Source organism: Lethenteron reissneri, chromosome 24 (assembly GCF_015708825.2).
Source record: "Lethenteron reissneri isolate LAM-NWPU_2019-01 chromosome 24, ASM1570882v1, whole genome shotgun sequence".
Lineage (NCBI taxonomy): Eukaryota > Metazoa > Chordata > Hyperoartia > Petromyzontiformes > Petromyzontidae > Lethenteron > Lethenteron reissneri.
This window is the reverse complement of record NC_083802.1, coordinates 10,377,948-10,393,156: the sequence shown is the minus strand read 5'-3', so window position 1 is coordinate 10,393,156 and position 15,209 is coordinate 10,377,948. Positions and strand designations below refer to the sequence as shown.

At 46.8% G+C, this 15,209-nt stretch overlaps 1 protein-coding gene across 1 annotated transcript in view; it reads right to left on the bottom strand.

Moving 5' to 3' along the window:
* Positions 1-1,665: 1,665 nt before the first annotated feature.
* LOC133346571 (uncharacterized) overlaps positions 1,666-15,209 on the bottom strand; it is a 45,239-nt gene continuing 31,695 nt past the window's right edge. The window contains exons 11-14 of the mRNA XM_061558229.1: positions 11,923-12,121; positions 9,656-10,462; positions 6,346-6,417; positions 1,666-5,556 (exon numbers count right to left, since the gene is read on the bottom strand). Coding sequence (XP_061414213.1) covers positions 4,994-5,556; positions 6,346-6,417; positions 9,656-10,462; positions 11,923-12,121 — 1,641 coding nt within the window. The 3' untranslated portion in view covers positions 1,666-4,993. The remainder of the gene's footprint in view (positions 5,557-6,345; positions 6,418-9,655; positions 10,463-11,922; positions 12,122-15,209) is intronic.

The window sequence follows — 15,209 nt, the reverse complement described above, 5'->3', positions numbered from 1 at the left end:
AGCTGTATACATACTCCCCGAGTCCACGCTTTTCACGTTTCTTCCCCTCGTCCTCAATCATCCCGGACACCTGCGGGGGCATTTCTCGTCGCGCTCGAACTCGATATCACAGTCGTTGCAACGCTTTCACAATTTAAAAGGATTATCTCGCGTCGGTATAATGCGCCGAAAAAAAGAAAATGTATACTTTTTTTCCCCCCCAAGTTTAAACTCGCCATCAAAAGCAGAAGCTGCGAGCGTTGGTCACTCGTGCGACACCTTATAATAGTGCGTGCGAAGTCGTAAATGTTTTGAAGAACAAGTTACGTCAATGGATGTTGAGTAAACATTTTTGGTGAAGTTCATTTTTTTCCTCACTCTGGTAATCGTTTGGTAGACTCGTTAGAAATCAAGCGTGTGAAACAACACGTGGAATTCTACCACGTGGCATGTGCAAGGCGGTGCAGAAGGTCGGGCTCTTTGTCAGTGCAGATTTTGAGAGTCGTTCCCTTCGGTGGCTTTATTCTGAGCTCCGCCTCGCCCCCACCTCACACGCTGGATACTCAATAATTGCCCCAACTGCTCAAGCCGGACCCTGTTGAAAGTGATTGAGACTCGCCAAGTCTTTAGTAAATAAGGTTGTCCGAGTGTAGGCCGATGTTATTCTCCGCTTGTGGTACTGAGCAAACGGTGGAAATTGCACTTCCCTGTATTGAGGACAGTCTCTATAGGCGGGGGAGACGAGCACTGTTGGCTTCCAACACAGTGGGACTTGTTCTAATGACCCCAGAGGAAGAATAGGCTGAGTCAGCCCCTGACCCAGTTTTAAATTGGCTAAATTCGAATTTTCAAGATGACTGCTCTCACCATAGTACTGCCTGGATTATTATTGTTATTGGATTTTCAATGTTTTAACGGAAAATAAAAGAATGCACAATCCACATTTAAAATGTTGGAGAGAAAAAACGTCAACGGTACAAACTGACCTTCAAACGCGCGCAACGGAGATGGGATCCAAGCCAATGCCCCCGTCTCTATGGGATCTAAGCCAATGCCCCCATCTCTCTGTGGGATTCAAGAACGATGCCCCCCTCTCTATGGGATCCAAGCCGATGCCCCCAGTTTCTCTGTGGGGCGTTGGCTGCCTCACTGTAAATCCGCACTTGGACGCTAAAAAGGCCTCTAATCGCCAAAGCGATCTGGCTTGTCTCTGAAAGAACATGATGTTTGCGGCTCAAGGTGGAGTTTTATATTCTAAAAAGGGGGTGGCATAATTGTCAGTCAATTGTGCCATAACCTGCTCCTTTTCCGCATCAGTGACTGAGCATAGGCCCAAAGTGCCAAGTGGCTATCGGCAAACAGCACTATTGAATGTGTAATAGATTAAGTGTTCATAGTTTTCTTGAATTTCAGCAAGGTTATAAGAACTTGGGGAAAACAGATGATGCGAGGGAATTCCAAACTCGAGCAGAACTGGAGAATAAGCGTAGAGAAACGGGGGTTTTTTTTCATCGTAAACTGGGCTGCTTAACATCGGGGTGCGAAAACGTATTTAGTAAACATGGGAGCTCAAAGCGAAGGCACGCTTTGTGACATTGGCAAGCCGGTGTGTGCAAAGAGGTAGAAACAGCGTCTCGCGAGAAAGCAAACGGCAAAATGCTTCGTCAACACACGAGGCGCATGGAATGTGAGCGCGACAACCTCTTTAATGCCACTGCAACAAACGGAGACTGCAACATGGCATAACACTGTGATTGCTTCTCAGCAACAGACGTGCCACACAACACAATGTTGGCCAGCCATTCGGAGACAACCAAGCGAGCGCTATTGTTTAATTGTACCCGCGATCTTGCAGGAGAGTATTTTCGTGACCCTCTGGAAACGCGACAACACATAATAACACAAACGGTCTAGGATGGTGACATTCCCTTTCTTGGTACCAGTCTCCAATGTGGACAAGCACTGTCTGATGCTCAGTATACATTGATTACTTTACACAATCGTGAATTATTCCACTCTCTCAGCATCGCTCTCTGATGCGTTTCCAGGTTGTTGCCGCGTGTTCTTTAACACCATGTCCAACGTTTTGGACCCCGTGCTTGGCGTTTCTTCGGAAATGATTTGCCGTCACGAAGACCAAAATGCGGTACAACCTGGAAACACGCCGGAGAGCTCCACAGCACAACCACAAACACCTAAATAGTAATTTTATGACTCTTACATTTCTTTATAAAAATGTAGCGTGAAGTTCAGGCAGCGTCCACTTAGGTACTGTATAAGCATCTATACTATGCCAATGCATCGGAAGGCATTTGTTTAAAGGAACGTACAGCTTATAAAAAAAATGTTACAATTTAAAAAATAAATATACGTGTGTTTTAAGATACAACAAACAAAGCATTTAATATAGAATTGTTTTGTACAAAATACAATAGGTTTTTTGGCTGTAAATAATTTCATATTTTTCATAAAAAGAGTATTATGAAAAAATACTCATTTTGTAATCCTTTTGTAATGTACCTGACACCTTCAACATAAATTCAGATAAATTAACCGTAAAATGAAAGTCCGACTTACGACGGGCATCTTTCACGTCCGTATTTCCAAGCATAGCCCGTGAGGACATGGTAATGGCAGGCAGACGCGTCATCGCATGACATCGCTGATGGGGGCAGCCACGTTACCATTCGGGTTGCACATCCGAGGTACAAAACAAAACAAAAAACAGGGACATATGGGAAGAATAATATCTCACGATACCGGAAGAGTGGGAGAGCAACGTGTAAATACGCGGTGTCTTGAGTGGCGTCGTTCTACAAAAAAAACGTGACTTTAATGCTCCCGGGAAGACTTAAGGATTTCCCAGGAGAGATATCTCTCAACAAGATAAAGGTCCTGGGAAAACGAGAACAGGTGGCAACTCTAGCCACATCACCACGACTGCATCACAGAGAGAAAAACGTTACCCGTGTGTGTGGCCTTTTTTTTGCTTTAACTGTGACCTCTCTGGTGCAAGGTTTCGCCCCGAGACTTATTCTGGATCACCTCCATCTCACGATCGCAACGCGGCTGCTGCGTCCCAGAGGCAAACAAAAACAAGAGCTAAGAAGGAAGAGGCCCCAACTACAAAAAAAAGTGAGAGGGCTCCTCCAGCTGACGCCGTGAACTGGGTGGCGACACAAGGGAACGGTCGCGGCTGTCGAAGCGAGGTCAGCGGCCTGCGAACGGTGACGAGCTTGGCCACCCGCAAAGCAAAAACACCACCACCGAGGTCACAACATCTGACCCGTGGCCTTAGGACAGCGTTGCTTAACGCGAACACGGCCGATTTCTCAGCCGATTTCTCGGCCGTCCGGGAGCAGTCGGGAGCATTTGTGGTAGTAGCACCAAATTTATCTTTTGTTAAACCCCTGTTTTTTTAATTGATAAATATATACCGTTGCTTCTTCTGTGTGGATTACAGAAAAAGCCACGAAAATGGACTCTACGATGGCACGTTAAAGCAAACACTCGGGCTTTTGTCAAAGTGACCTTCTTGGGGCAAGTCAAAGCACCATTTATACGTTTGGTGAACCACCGTCTGAGGTTCATCAAGTCCAATTCCGTCCGCTTATCTTCAAACATTCTCTCCATCCTTAAAGAAACACTGTTAAGAAATGTATTCTGATGTTATCCAGCCTTTAAATCTCCATTGAATAAAAAAAACAAAATTTTATAACTGACGAAGAGAATTAAAAGGCTTACCGTTGCAAAGAATGGTATGGGTGATGAAAGATAAATACGGATTGCATGATAGTTTAGTGCAACCTTGACCAACTGATTCATGCCTGGAATATGCCCAAAGTTTGTTCATTATATGCCTCTTCTTGCGCCATTCACACTCGTGCAATGCGCATATTTTGTGCCCTTCACATGTTATTAATTGATTTATTTTCTATCAATGTTTTGTGAGAACGCTTAAAACACAATTTTTTTCGGGGTGCCACGAGGACGAGATGTTAACTACCTCACCTGGTATACAGGAGATTGTGGGTTTCATCCCGAACCATGACGCCTGTACATTTGGAGTTTGCATGTTCTCCCTGTGGTGGCGTGGATTTTTCTCCAGGCCCTCCGGTTTTCCCCTCCACATTTATAATTGTAATCAACGTGGGTTTAGAGTATTTGGCTGCTATAAATTGCCACACGATAAGCCACTTTGTTGAGCTATCGTCTGTGGCCAGGTCGCTTCTGAAAAAGAGCTACATAGCTCAGTGAACCTTACCTGGTAAAGTAAAAAAATAATTTAATTCTTTAATAGTTTGAACCTCTCAGCTTTAGTCCTTAGTAAGAGACTCATACACACGTCATTACCATACTGGTTCTTCTAGATTTTAAGTCTCTTTGCAAGGCGTCTCTGGTCACTGATTAACACCGTTGTCTGGCAGGAAATAATTAACTCGAGTAAGTGCTTGTAAAGCTGCGACTAGGGAGATGCAAATGAAAAGAGAGGGGGCTGTGCTTCTCTTTTGAAACGGGCACCACAACCTCTCAACATGGCGTGCTCCTCATTCACCAGATCAGCGAAGCACATTGAGCCACGGGCTGTGGCCAGCATTACCACGGCATTTGTACACCACTTGAAGCTGCCTATAATTACGTACGTGTAATAAATGCACAGATGAGGCAAGCCGCATTCTTGGCCATTCATTGACCTTTGCCTTTACCAGCTAACAGTTTTGAGGTAAACACGCCAATAAAGCCGGTCTCCTTTAAGCCCATTTCCCTCCGTGTATGGATGCAGCAGAAGTGTAAAAAGAAAGTACAAATCGAAGCATGTCATTCTGGTTTTTTTGGTCGGAAGAATGGAGCCACTTTTGCCTCTTCACTCGTCAGGGCCCCCGCAGCACCTCGGTGAGCAGCAACACGACCCCAACGTCTGCTCTGTCATCTTTGGCGAACATTTGCGTTCGGCTTGAACTGAAGCGAGAGGCTTCATCGGGCCCACCTGCCGCCCCGCGCGCAGCAGCAGCAGTCAGTCACAGCCGTTAAGTCGCTGAAAAGACGGAAGGAAGGGCAGGCAGCGAAGTGGAACAAATATGTCCTCAGGGTCTGTTTCGTAGGCACGGGGGTGGGGGGGCAGGCGGAGGAAGTGGAGGGGTACCAAGCACAGCAGGCTCCGCTGGCCGCCAGCCACTAGCCCCGCTAGCCCCGCTAGCCCCGCTAGCCCCGCTAGCCCCGCTAGCCCCGCTAGCCCCGCTAGCCCCGCTAGCCCGCAGCGCCGGGGTTGAGCTTGCGCTTGCGGCACAGGTCGGCCAGGCCCTTCATGAGACGCGTCTCCTCGGGCCTGGAAGAGCCTCAGGAAGCTGTCGTGCTCCAGGAGGATGCGGTTGAGCGTGCGCTCGAAGTTGACGTGACGGCGCGCCATGAAGACGTACTCGCGGTGCTCCAGCACGCGCGGGCACTCGCACACGTTGGGCACCCACACGTATTCGCGCGTCGTCAGCGGGAAGTCGCTCTTGTACGTGCGTGTCACCTGCACCTCGTAGCGAGTCTCCAGGCCCATCGTCTTCTTGCCCAGCACCTTGCCGCGGAATACTGGCAAGCGGCCAGCGTGCAAAGGGTCACGTACGGGGTGGGAAGAGCGGGAGAGCGGTCAGAAGGGTGAATGTGGAGGAGGGGGAAGGTCAAAGTTTAAGTGTCACCGAGTACTGCTCAGGCAGTGGTTGACATTGGACATTTGTTTGTTTTGATTTTAAATTCACTCTGAAAATATCACAAACACCTCTTGCCCTGTGGAATTGGCATGTGGGGAAACCCAAACTTGTTCACTTATATTTTTGAGAGTGAAGTTGAATCCACTGTTAGATAAGGCCTCATCATGCCATGTAGATCATGGGGGTTATTTGATCATACCTCACCATGGGGATCAGTGCAGGTTGGGGAAGCTGGTGCGCATAAACATTGGACCGGAGTACTGTACAACAATGTATTTTGTTGCACTGCCCTCTGCTGACAACCTAGCTCTGCAGCAGCCTACAGCATCTGTTCTATGCATGATGGTCACCCATACAAGTGCTATCCAGGCTCAAGCCTGCTTAGTTTCTGATGAGATTGGATGCATTCCATGCCATTTTGTCATAGGCATGTGCTATGGTGGTGACAATTCTCTGTATAGGTGACTTTCCACAAAGCGGTATTTATTTTATCCACCCTAAGGTGGTGGTAGGTTGAGGTGTCCATTGACCAAGATCTGATATTTGAACCTTCTGCCTGAGTCAGATGCTCTAACCAAAGCGCCCACCCATGTAGTTATTTACTTTTCTTATTTGCAGTAATTTCGTTATTTTTGCGTGTGGAGTTGTCCCCTTGTTAATGTCCTCTCACCGAAATCCTTCTCACAGAACTGCTTGATCCTGTTTGACCTTCCTCGGACCTTCTTGCACCGCGAGCAATATTCTGCCAAACAACAAATTGCAAAATTAACATACCTTAGAAACGATTATCATACCGACGATTTTCTCAGAAACGACATTTTTCAGGTCACAGGAAATTGACAGAACATACTATTAGATTTGAACTTTCTTTTGGTGAAAAAAACATGGATTGGACTCCCATGATAATCCTGTAATATTATATTTGAAGGGCAAAAATGCTAAATTTAAGAACGTTTCCTGGTATAACTACATTTAAGGCTGGAGTGATGTATCGATCAAAATTGATTCTAAAGCTCACAATACGTGTATCGGATCACGAGTGTAAGAATGTATGTTTAGCTATAAACGTCAATTGCATTAATTGGGTTTACATGATCCTCACAACTAGAGACATTAATATTCACTGCAAGATTACGAAAAATAATCCATTCTTGAACTGAATCATGACAATCGAATCGTCGGGACCGACATACTGTATAAATTCCGTTCAATAAAATGTCATTCATCTTAATTTCTCATTGAGAGGTTTGTAAATATTGGATTATTCCCATTAATCATCAGCTACAGCTGAAGGACACGGGTAAAAAGAAATCCCTTTCATGACATTTACCAAGACGTCTCAAGAGGTTGCTCAGAAAAACAAGCGGAACCTTTTTTTTTTTTGCAAAGGCGTGAAGATGAGATGGTTCAAACTCCAAGTCGAAATGTCAGCGGGAAAATTAGGTGGCCATTTCTAAACCTGGAAGATAATTTCAACACTTGGAAGTAGCTTGAGAAAAGGTTTGTAAGCTTGGTTATTTTCCTCCTCTGAGTCACCCCGTGCATCCGAGAGAGGGAGAGAAGTGGGGAGGAAAGAGCTTTCTGGCTTGTCATCGATTCAAAGGCCACGACATCTGCGTGTTTCGGGTTTAATGTCCAGGGTGATGCACCGGGCCAAGTACGCATCAGAAAACAAAATACAGATCGCTAAAGCCACTCGCGACAGAATTTACAAATCAACAGCATGATTTACACATCACAAACCAGGGCAATTGGTTTAATTCTCATCTTGTTTTTGGGTTCTAACTGTGATTCAAAATAACTCAGCCATCATAATTAGAGCCATTGCGTATGTCACGACACACTAACTAATGGTATTTGAACCTGAAAAAAGCATTTTAAATATTTTATGGGTGTCCACTGTACTTATTATAATGATAACAAATCTCTTGGTTCCTTCGGTAAAGTCACGTAGAAATAAAAAAATAAAATAGCATACGACGTTTAGATTGCAACACAAGCAATCATCATCAGGTACGAAGGAATGAGAAAACAAACCTAGTAAACTTAAAAATATAATGCAATACAACACAGAGAGTATTGCATTATTTCTTTCTACGTGACTTCACCGAAAGAACCAAAGAGTAATTCCTGCAGTCACGAAAGCTCCAAATCAAGTTTGATAACAAATCTGTTGGCTCGTGCACCTGCACATCTCGCCAAAATCTCTCAATCTTCAAACAATAAGCGGCTTATTCTGCCGTATATCTGCAATTCTAAAGACCCCTGGGGCCCACGGCCGCTCCCGCTGCCGCCAATGCGGGACCACAGCGGCTTGCACCTGAGAGGCGTGCTGGGTGCTGTGCCACGAGGCTGGAGAGCGCAGTGCGTCGCTCTCTCCCGCGTTCCCCCTTTGCTTTGCTGCATCTGTAATCGTCTTGGCAATGCGGGCGGCATTGGCAATGATTTACTCGCCAAAGCTCAGGACTTAATTTCTAACTTTTTTTTTTTTCTGGAACGCTGCTCGGCTGCCGTGGAGTTTGGATTGTCGGCGTAAGGCACTGCCAATAGAGTACATGGTCATGCCTATCCATAATAATCCTATATTATTGTACCCTATATAACTATAAAATACAATGAACGTGTTTATAAAAATTAGATGCGTGCCAGTGTGCTTTGGGTGATTGAAAAGGCGAGATGAGTTTGGCGTCGTGCTAAAATCATCCTCAGATCAGCGTTTTGTGGACTTCTCCGGCTGAAATAATGCACTGGGCAAGCGCCATTGAGTCTAAATGCTCTTTGTGAAAATAGTTCTGTATTGGGATTATATCTGAGTTCATGTGATGGGGGGTGCTATGGACGGGTCCTATTATCCGTGTTTGTCAGTTCAAATTGGTCCTGTTATCCAAGCAGTACCGCGCAGAAATACACGGGGGTAAATCTGTTGGCGACTTGCACATCACTCCTCGGCAGTTGCGCTGCATACCACAGGCTGAGAGGACAGGGCCCACTCACTGCACGGTTTGCGGAAGCAATTGAAACCCTAGCCCTGCTTTAATAGAGAGAAGCCACTGTGCGGGCGGTGTTGAAAGCGGTGTTCCATTACGAGCGAAATGTTACGAAGACAATCGCTGGGTTCCGTTTGTGGAGCTGAAAAAAATCAACTCGTCATGTTTTGAACAAAACATTTCCCCCTTTTTTTTCTCTTCCAAAATTGTCGACTAACTTCTTTCGAATTTGTCGACTAACATCTTCCAATATTGTCGACTCACTTACCGTGGACAAGGTTGTATGGCGATGTGGTGGTCACGTGACACACGCAGGCATGGCCCGAGTCTGGCCTTCCTACTGGCTGTGAGCGCACCTTCGCGTGTTGTTACTTCGAAGAGGTAGCTTTACGCTTTCCACAAATGGAGCTGTCCCTCTGTGACGGCAGCTACCACATGCGCTGTCGTCGTGTGCCGGAATGGATGCATTGGTTCAACAGTAAGCCTTCCGATCGTAGGTGACCGTAACTTCATGGACTCTGTCGTGTGTTGTATATTTTGACGTAAAATATTTTCGCTGCATCCTAAATGCATACATTTTTGTAAGTCGGATCAGGTTTTTGCAACAGAGTATGTGGTCTCTGGAGGGTGGAACGGTGGTGCAGTGTCTAGCAAACTGTGTTATGCACCTGGTGACCCGAGTTAGATTACTGGCCATGGCTGACATCAGTGGTGAGTGACATCTGGAACCAAATCCTGGGCCTTCACTCTGTGACATTTCGGGCAATGGCATCGCTTCAAGGAAAGGCATTATAACATCCTTTTTGTTCAACTCTGGAGGGTCACTTCACCGACGCTCGCTCGTGGAGCATACATGTAAGGTATGGTGCTTCTTTCGCGCCGTACGTAGCCAATCAATCGGAGCTGTCGGTGAGGCTGATGCATCTGCAAGCTGGGATTGCCAATGATGAGGCTGATGGGGATGGTGATGGGTTCGCTCGCGCAGGCGCTCACCGGGGGGAGGCGGCGGGGGCAGTCGTGGCCGCAGGACGCTCCGCGGGGGCTCGTAGCGCTGCTGCACCGAGTTCTGGACGTCGTGGCGCGGAGGGGACGCGGCGTCACGGGGCCCTGCCGCGCCGTGCCCTTGCTGGCCACTCTGCGGCACCCGGTTGGGGGTCTGCTGCTGCTGGTGCTGCTGGTGCTGCTGGTGCTGGTGGTGCTGCTGCTGCTGGTGCTGCTGCTGGTGCTGGTGCTGCTGCTGCTGGTGCTGGCGGTGGTCTCCGTAGCTGGCGGCGGAGCTGGCGTGCGGGTGTTGCTGCCCGTGTGCAGGGTGAGCGCCGTAGCGCTGGCGCTCCGGGGGAGGCTGCTGCTGCTGCTGAGGTTGGTGCGACTGCTCGTGGTGCTGCTCGTGATGGAGAGGTTTGTGGTGGGGGGACTGCTGCTGCGGCTGCTGGTATGGCTGGTGCATCTGCACCTGAGATTGCTGGTGAGGTTCGTGGGGATGGTGCCTCGGTTGCTCATGTTGGTGGTGAGGCTGCTGCTGCTGATGAGGCTGATGGGGCTGATGGGGATGGTGATGAGGTTGCTCATGTTGCTGGTGAGGCTGCTGCTGCTGCTGCTGGTGAGGCTGATGCATCTGCAGCTGGGATTGCTGATGAGGCTGATGGGGATGGTGATGAGGTTGCGAATGATGAGGTTGCGAATGAGGATAATGATGGTGGGGTTGCTGCTGGTCAGGTGGGTGGGACTGCTGTTGAGGTTGTTGATGTGGTTGTTGGTGTGGCCAAAATCCTGGCCAGCCATGTGGAAAGTGAGGCCGATCTGCGTCATATTGAGAAGGGAAAGCAATCTTAGAGCAACCACATGAAAGAAAAAAAACTCTTTGAAGCTGCAAACATTTTTAATTGAACATCCACTTGTAGAGCTCAACATGTTGTCAATGGTTGTGTTTTCGTACAGTCATTTAAGACCAACAGCAAAACATGTAGCTCATTTTCACTTCATTTGAACTGCTGTTTCATAAGACGTTCCTTCGTATGCTATAAGTGCGTGACACTGTTGATATATATTTTACCCCGGAGAACGTAAAACAAATAGCGTCCCCATGCTCAAGTTGAGTTTGGTGATTCCTGAGCCAGTGGTTAAAATTCCACATTGCAATGCTAGGTTACCAGTATTTTATCGTCGAAGGAAAAAAACACAATTGACTTCTCACTTCTCACCAACTTGATACTCACTTTTACCAACTCCAGAATGGTGACGATTGCCCAATTCAAACATGGCCAGCTTTTGAACTCATGATGTTAAACGATTCGGGGCCTGCTCCTTTACCAACTCAGACATGACCTGGGTATGTACAGATGCTCTTAGTGGTCATATATGGGGATAAAGTAATTTAAGCTTGTTCTTTTACATAATTACAGATACAGTCCTCCAAAGAGTAATTGATAGTGGTCTGGAATAGCATCTGTCTCAGAAGCAAGCATGAGTTCAATCCCTGGTCAGGGATACACTCAGCCCCACTCTGGAGTTAATCAAATGAGTAACAATTTCTGAAAAATCAACAGCAGTTGTTGTCCTTGTATAACTTGCCCCCGCCATACGTACGTGTGTGCTTTCCGTTTGAGCAAACTGACACCTTGATTTTGAATCCTATTGGAAATCTTTCAGAGGAGTGAAACCCTCCGTGATGAAGAATGCCCTACTGAAGCTGATATCATAGAGCTACCTCTGAGTTCCCTTAAAGTTTCCTCTGGTAGACGGCAACACTTCCCACCTGCCCTGCTACAGAGAATATGTTTTGTCGTATGGCAGTCAAAAACAATATATTTAAATTTGAGAATTGAACAGCGTTTTGTGACCGGCCAAGCAGAATCCATCAACTTAACCAGATGTGACCTCCTGTATTAAAACTCGGGACCTTGGTGGTTGCCAGCTTAGCTCTCTACGCCACAGTGGAGAAATGTTAACTACCTCGCCTGGTATACAGAAAGTAGTGGGTTTGATCCCGACCTTGACGCGTGCTATATATTTGGAGTTTGCACATTCTCCTCGTTGTTGTATGGATTATTCTCCGAGTCCTCCGGTTTTTCCCTCCACATTTAGAAACATGCGTTTAGAATATTTGGCTACTATACATTTCCACATGATAAGCCACCTTGTTGACCTATCATTTGTGGCCAGGTCGCTTCCGAAAAAAAGGCTATACAGCTCAGTGGGCCTTACATCTGTTCCACTTGGCCATCTCTCGGTTGTGAATGATTCATCAAACACGCACTTACATGGGGTGATGGTGGTGGTGGTCGTGGCAGTAGTGGTGGTGGTAGGAGGGGTAGTGCTGATGACCGGTGGCCAGGGCAGTAGGTCGGCGGGCCAGCCCGCATCCAGGAGAGCACGTTGCGTTTCCTGTATGTGGCTGTGCCTCTCGCTGGGCAGCCAGTACTCGTATTCAATGCCAGGGTTCTGCTCACGGAACAGCACCTGTAGAGCCGCACAGCACAGATTATAAAAAAACACCTTGCCCCACGACATCTCTTAGGCACGTGGAACTTCTTAAACTCAAACAATGAAAGCACAAATCCTCCGATAGGAACTAAAGAAGCATCCAGCAAGTGCAGTGAAACGTCGGGCATCATGCAAGTCAATATGCGGTACAACTCAAAAACACATCGGAGTCACACAGGTAAACTGGTTACTTCAGACTCTGTCTCCTCAACAGACCTGCTCTCCACCTGAGGACGGCTGCTTGCGTTGTGGCCGAAATGTCGTGAGAATTATTTTATTATGTTTTATTTTTACTATTTTATTATTTCCATTCTACGTGACTTCACCGAAAGAACCAAGAAGATGAATCCCTGCAGTCACGAAAGCTTTAAATCGAAATTGGTTACTCCAGGTTACGCTTGCAAATGAGGCCACCCTGGTCTCTTGGGTTCTCACCTGGTTGAAACAAATGAAATTGAGACTCCTGCATGATGAAGGCACAAATAGACAATATTGCTAGCTTGATAGCTGCGCATGCCTGTCGTGTGGCATCATCTGTAGTCGTACTGATTAAATAATAAAATCGATGGATCTATACATTTTAAAGAACCAGGTAAGAGCCCATTATAAGACCACAAGAGTGAGGCAATGGAGACTTGGGGGGTAATGTAAAAAAAAAATCCTACAAAAAGCATTTTAAAATACCCAAGGTGGAGTTGATGTAAAAAAAAATTGTCCGAAAATATTGTAATAATGCAAAACAGTGCAAGCATATTTAAGGGACGGTACCACTAACATTTTAAAATACGACCTCAGCTGCGTTCTTTCTCTGTACGTTGGCAGGTTCCACGCAAGTGCCCCCGCATAGTTGCATTCCTTTGAGAAGGCTTATATATTTTTTTCCCACTGTGGTGGCAGACGATGCGTTTGTGTTGAAACACGAAGGAGGAGCGGGGAGAGGTCAAGAGGTCGGAACACTGGAGAGGTGAGGCGGTGGGGGGGGAGGGAGGAGGAGGTTGGGGGGTGGGGACTGCGGATGTGTGAGGAAGGATTTGTAGGGGAACGCCCCCCAACGAGAAGCTGGTGCGTGAGAGATCTGACACGAGAGACCTGACGAGTGCTGAAAGCCCAAAATCTTATCAGATAGTGGTGCAGGCCGGTTAGAATTCCGGGGCCCGCATGCGTGTGCGCGTGTCCCCCAAGTGTTGACCCAGATGCGCCGGCCACCAGAGCGGCAACAGACGCAGCAGGGCCCAACTCTGAACTGTGCAAAGAGGTCATGACTGTTTCCTTAAGAACAATAAAAAAAAACATCCTACCCAGCATGCCCCTCCAAAGAGATCCACGTGTCGCCCTGACCCAGGTCGTGCCGATCTAGGTCACCCTCTATTAAGACATTCTTGAGCATCTTTTGCGAGGTGTTCCCGCTTTTGTGCACAAATACTGCCCGTGTAAGCCACGCATGCTCGCGAAACAAACAAGGCAGAGGGAGCGAGCTACTCAGTGGCATTGGGGTACCCAGCAAAGCGGACTGAGCTTGTTGCTGATGAGACTGGTGAAGGGTGAGAGTCTGGCCCAGGGCTGCCTGGCTCATTAAAGCAAATTTAGCTGAAAAACACGACTGTGGAGAACACATAGACAGATGGATACGTTTTTGTTTTATTTCGGTCACTGAATAAAAAAATCCTTATCTGTTAAATTATGCGGGATGTTTGATAGTCTGCCGAAGCTGCTACGTTATCAGGGCCACAGCTGATAATCACTGATTGATGGCTTTGCCATTAAATCCACTCTGAATACATGGCAAACACCTCCTGCCCTGTGGAATGAGTATGTGGGGAAACACAAATTAGGTCATCATGGGACCTCCTTTGCCAATACCAAAATATGATAATAGGTTTTACCCATTTTTTCTGGCAACAAAACAGGTGTTAAGATGTTAAAACACCAAACTTAAACCTTGTATAAGGAATCACGTTTGCAATAACCACAATGCGTGTGGTCAGAATGCAAACAAAAAACATGCTCTGATAATAAATGTATTGTCCTTGAAACTGACTGGTCCACACCAGAGACAGCTTTCTTTTGAGCCTCGTTTCAAACGGTGTTGGACCAGAGGACGCCAAAACTCCTGACCAGAGGACGCCTTTTGGACCAATCAGTTTCAAGGACAATGCATATATTATCAGAGTATGTTTTTTTATGTTTGCATTCTGACCACAAGCATTGTGGTTGATGCAGACATGATTCCTTGTAAAATGTTTCAATTTGGTGTTTTAACATCTTAACACCTGTTTTGTTGCCAGAAAAAAGGGGAAAAACCTATTATCACAAATTAAGTCAATTTGTCTTTTTGAAATGAAATTTAGTGGTAGGCGTACACATACGACCCTTTTAGTCAATCAACGACTGCATGAGAGCAACCCACATACGATGTGGGTTGCGGGAATTGTTTGAACATACTTCACTATGCTAGTCTGTGCTGGTTGGTGAAGCCAGGGAGCACATACATGGTCGAAAGGAGTGTGCCATGCACACACTTCTATTCAACTGTAAACTCAGGCTGTCTCGCAAAGGTTTGGTGGGTGAGTGAATGGAATGGTGGATGGGTGGGTGGACTAGATGGGTTGGCTGGTAGGTGGATGGGTAGGTAGGTGGGTGGGTTGGGTGGATGGAGTGGTTCTGTGGGAACCCCCGGAGTTGTATTCGAGCAAATGCAGGGTGTTTAGTCCTAAAATATGTGGCGTGGGTGAACTGGAAGAGCTTGGCAGTGAGGTGAACCGAACTTTTAAGTCTCTAATCTGCAGTACAAAACCAGTGGTGCAAACCCAACAACGGAATGGTAGCCGAAAGAAAGAATGTGCACTCAGGAATGACCAAACACCAGATAAAGCCATGAAATCAGAGCAGTGTTTTAAATAAAAATGTACTGTAGTCACACAAGACCAGATGCCACGGTGCCAGCATAGGAACAGTGCTGGTGCTGGCTCATTGGGCGCCCAAAGCAGATATGATATTTTGAAGCCACCATTCTATTTATAAAATCCCAGTGAGCCGACAGAAGAGACATGGACAAGAGATAGAG